This window comes from Aptenodytes forsteri, unplaced genomic scaffold (genome assembly GCF_000699145.1).
Source record: "Aptenodytes forsteri isolate BGI_AS27 unplaced genomic scaffold, ASM69914v1 Scaffold297, whole genome shotgun sequence".
NCBI lineage: Eukaryota > Metazoa > Chordata > Aves > Sphenisciformes > Spheniscidae > Aptenodytes > Aptenodytes forsteri.
Genome location: NW_008796167.1, coordinates 313886 through 317332, shown reverse-complemented (window position 1 = coordinate 317332; position 3447 = coordinate 313886). Strand labels below are relative to the sequence as shown.

At 49.6% G+C, this 3447-nt stretch overlaps 1 protein-coding gene across 1 annotated transcript in view; it reads right to left on the bottom strand.

Moving 5' to 3' along the window:
* Positions 1-1423, bottom strand: part of SUDS3 (SDS3 homolog, SIN3A corepressor complex component) — a 23929-nt gene extending 22506 nt beyond the window's left edge. Inside the window, exon 1 of the mRNA XM_019474180.1 lies at positions 1227-1423. Within this exon, the coding sequence (XP_019329725.1) occupies positions 1227-1423 (197 nt within the window). The remainder of the gene's footprint in view (positions 1-1226) is intronic.
* Positions 1424-3447: the final 2024 nt, after the last annotated feature.

Sequence of the window (3447 nt, the reverse complement as noted above, 5' to 3'; positions counted from 1 at the left end):
GGTGGGTCGCGGGTTCGAGTCCCGGCCCCGCCGCCAGCGTGGGCCAAGGCTTAAACGGCGGGCTCTCCCTGCCAGGCTTTACTCTTCAAGGGGTCTACGGGGGGACAGGGGGCTTTGCCTGGACCTCCAGAAACCCGCGTTCTCACTTTTTGCCGCCGGGATGACCCCGTCTGCCATGAACCGCCTGTATCGCAGGGCACAGACACGCAGCAGTGCTGCCGCCCACCAGGCGAGGAGCAGGACCGTGCCGCGGTGGGAACGGGCTGCTTGTGACACTTACACTACTCTTTCCAATTTTATTATGTTTTTTTAATGCAGAAATTACTTCCTTGTGGCTCTGTGCTCTCAAGGCACCACTGCAGTACTGCGATCTCGCATTCACCCAGGCGAAGCAGTCGCTTCGTGCCAGTAAATGGCAGCTTTCATAGAACAAGCATCCAGAGCCATTATGAACGTCTCGCATCTGCCGGATAGAGGTTATCCTCCCGACTAGACACTGCTACAAAATTACGGACCAAGATCTAGATCCTGCAGTGAGATTCACGTGCAGGAACCATTAAATACAGGATCCCACTCCGTATGAAAACGCCTCCCACTGATACTTCAGGCTAAATATCTCATTTAGCCCTTTTCTGCAACCGTAAGTCACCTGGGAAGAACTAATTAGTCTCACTGCCTCCAGCAGAGCCATACTAAACACTGACCTTAACAGTTGTGAGGTGCATTCCTCAAATGCACAACCTATTGACTCACTGAGATACCATAAACATCTCGCCAAGAGAAAAGAAGCAGAATAGGCTTTATCAAAAGCTTCGAAGCGCTTTTTCAAACTCGTTGAACCGGGCATTCAGCAGCCGAGAGGAGCACCAGGTCACACTCTTTGTTCTGAAAAGAATTGTAATAATGCAGCGTATGCACTTTGCTTCCCTGTAGCTCACCCCAAAGATCTGTTTGCCCTGACGGACAACTTTTACTTCCGAACACCCATGCAAAGTACGCCCGATACCTTTTAACACAAGTAAATATTACCGTTTACAGGAGATGAGGCTGAGACACAGCTAAAAAGTCAACACTACCGAGAGCAGTTCCCGGAGCTCAACGTCCCATTTGAGGGCATTTGGCTTGGCACATGGAGATACAAGGCTAGAGCTGCTCGCCAACCTCTCTGTTGCCAAGTAATGCCGGGCGCTAGGGGTTATCAGCATCTTGGAAAGCAATCCTGTTACCTTCCTCCTTGCTCAGGGCAGCGGTAGCTGGCAGGGCTGCCCGTGGCCACAGGGCGAACAGGAAAGGGTGTGGTGGCGGCTGCCACATCGCGTGAGCTGACTGGGTGCCCACGCTGCACCCAGCGCCCGATGGGTTTGTCCTTTCCCCGCAGACTTGCACCTGGCTCGAGTTGTTCAAATAACTTTCCCCAAGTCATACAGTCGCAGAGTTAAAAATAGAGATGGGACTGGCTAAAGCCCTTTCTCAGAACTAACCAGAGCCCCCTTAAAGCTTTATAAACACTACTTCCCCCCTTTCTTCCCCATTTCCTGCCTGCATCTCTTCCATCTGTCCACATATTTAACCCGCCAGCTCCCCTGCAAGCCTGGTTCATACCGCTGTGGATAGCAAACTAGTTGCCAGGTGTGTCTGAACCAAGGCTGCCCTTCCAAGGCTAATTTATCCTGCGTTACACCGCCTCAGCGCGTTCTGTTTGTCTGAAGCCCATTTACTCCTTCAGAGCAGCCCGTCTCTCACACATCGCACGAAGGGCAGGTGCATTTACTACTACGAGGGCACACAAGAACCCTTTGAACAGAAGGAGCTGTGCGCGGCCAGGGAGTAAGAAACTGCATACAGCTGCTAATGCGAAATTTTTTAGCTCATTCTGTGGTCAAAACTGGAATCTCACTTGCTGTTGCTCCCTCCTCACTAATTCCTCATGTTTAATCTTAGCCTTCTGGAGACACCCTCTACTGTCATCTCTCAGGCATTCAGTGGGAACCCAAGGGAGGAGGTTCAGCTTTAAGGAATGCCATGTTTCCCTTACAAACGCAGAAACTTAACTGTCTACGCCCCAACGAGCTATCAGGGAAAGTTTAAACTTCTCTGGCAAGCTATTGTTCTTGGCTCACGTTTTCATCAAAGCTGTTTTTCTCATCACGACTCATTTATTGTTTTATATACATTCACTCAGTTTGAAGAAAGATTTCTGCCTCCTGCTTTGTCAGCATCAGCTATTCACAGAGTAGCTGACACACAAGTCATGCTCATTACGTTTTTCTTTCCATTTGTAAGAAATAAAGAAAAAAAGGTTATGAAGCTCAGCTTATAAACAAAGATCATGGCAACACATTTATTGTAGGAATTAGGTGACTGCAATGAGAAAACCTGTAATAGAGTACCTTGGCCTTTGAAGAACAGAATGCATACCAACACCCTTAGCTTGAAACACATGGCTTTCAAGTTTCTGTACCTTTAGTTTCAAAGGGCTATATGATGATGGTCCTAGAAGCAAGCCCAGGAGGAGAATAGCTGTCAGAAACAAGTTAGTAGAATGACGTTCCATGAGGTACTGGCAGAAGATAAAGCTCTGCTCCTTCAGTTTTGTTTAGCAAAAAAGTAATTAAAAAACCCCAAACAAAACATCAAAGAATAAGCCACTGTGAGCCTCTGCAGTGATAAAAAAAAGCGTTTGCCTCTAGATTCAGAGGCTTACACGTATTGAGATAAAATTCAACACACCAAAGAAAAAACAAAAAGTTTTAACTGAAAGAAAAATCCTTAGATGTCTAAGTCACCATAAAGGACTTCCGTGCTCGGTTTACTTGTGTGCAGCCACGGAGAGCCCCACACTGACCAGAACGCTGTAGATCCTTACCAAGGATGAGAGGTTTGGTTCTGGCACCTCGTTCATGAACGTACCAGACGTGATAGAGGGCTCTGGCTGACAGAGCAACAGGCACTGTCAAAGGGTCATTCTTCATCTCCCTCATACGTTATTTTATGGGATTACAGGCCACAAAGCGTGGCAGAAACAGCATTAAATCACCTTACCCTGTCTCTGCTCTGAGCTCTTCCTAATCCAGACCTCTTAACCACTGCTAAACCTCGTTCTTCTCCTTCGAGGCCCTTCCTCCTTAAGGCACACCGCTGTTAAGTCAGACCTTCTCTTTTTTTGTGGTTACTAGGAATCTCTTCCTGCTGTGACCTGCCGCAGGACACACAGTCGTTGTCAAGGCTCCCCCAACCCTGACAGCAGGTACTTAAAGGCTCAGAGCTGCCTTTCTACTGGGCCCCGACACCGCCCCTCGCACACCTGAGGCTGCTGCTACAGGCCCAGGCCCAGGCCCAGGCCCAGGCCCAGGCCCCGGCCCCGGCCCCTCACGTACTTGAGGCCGCTATAGGCCCCGACGCCCCCCCACCCCTGAGCCCGCTATGGGCCCCGGCACGGCCCACCCC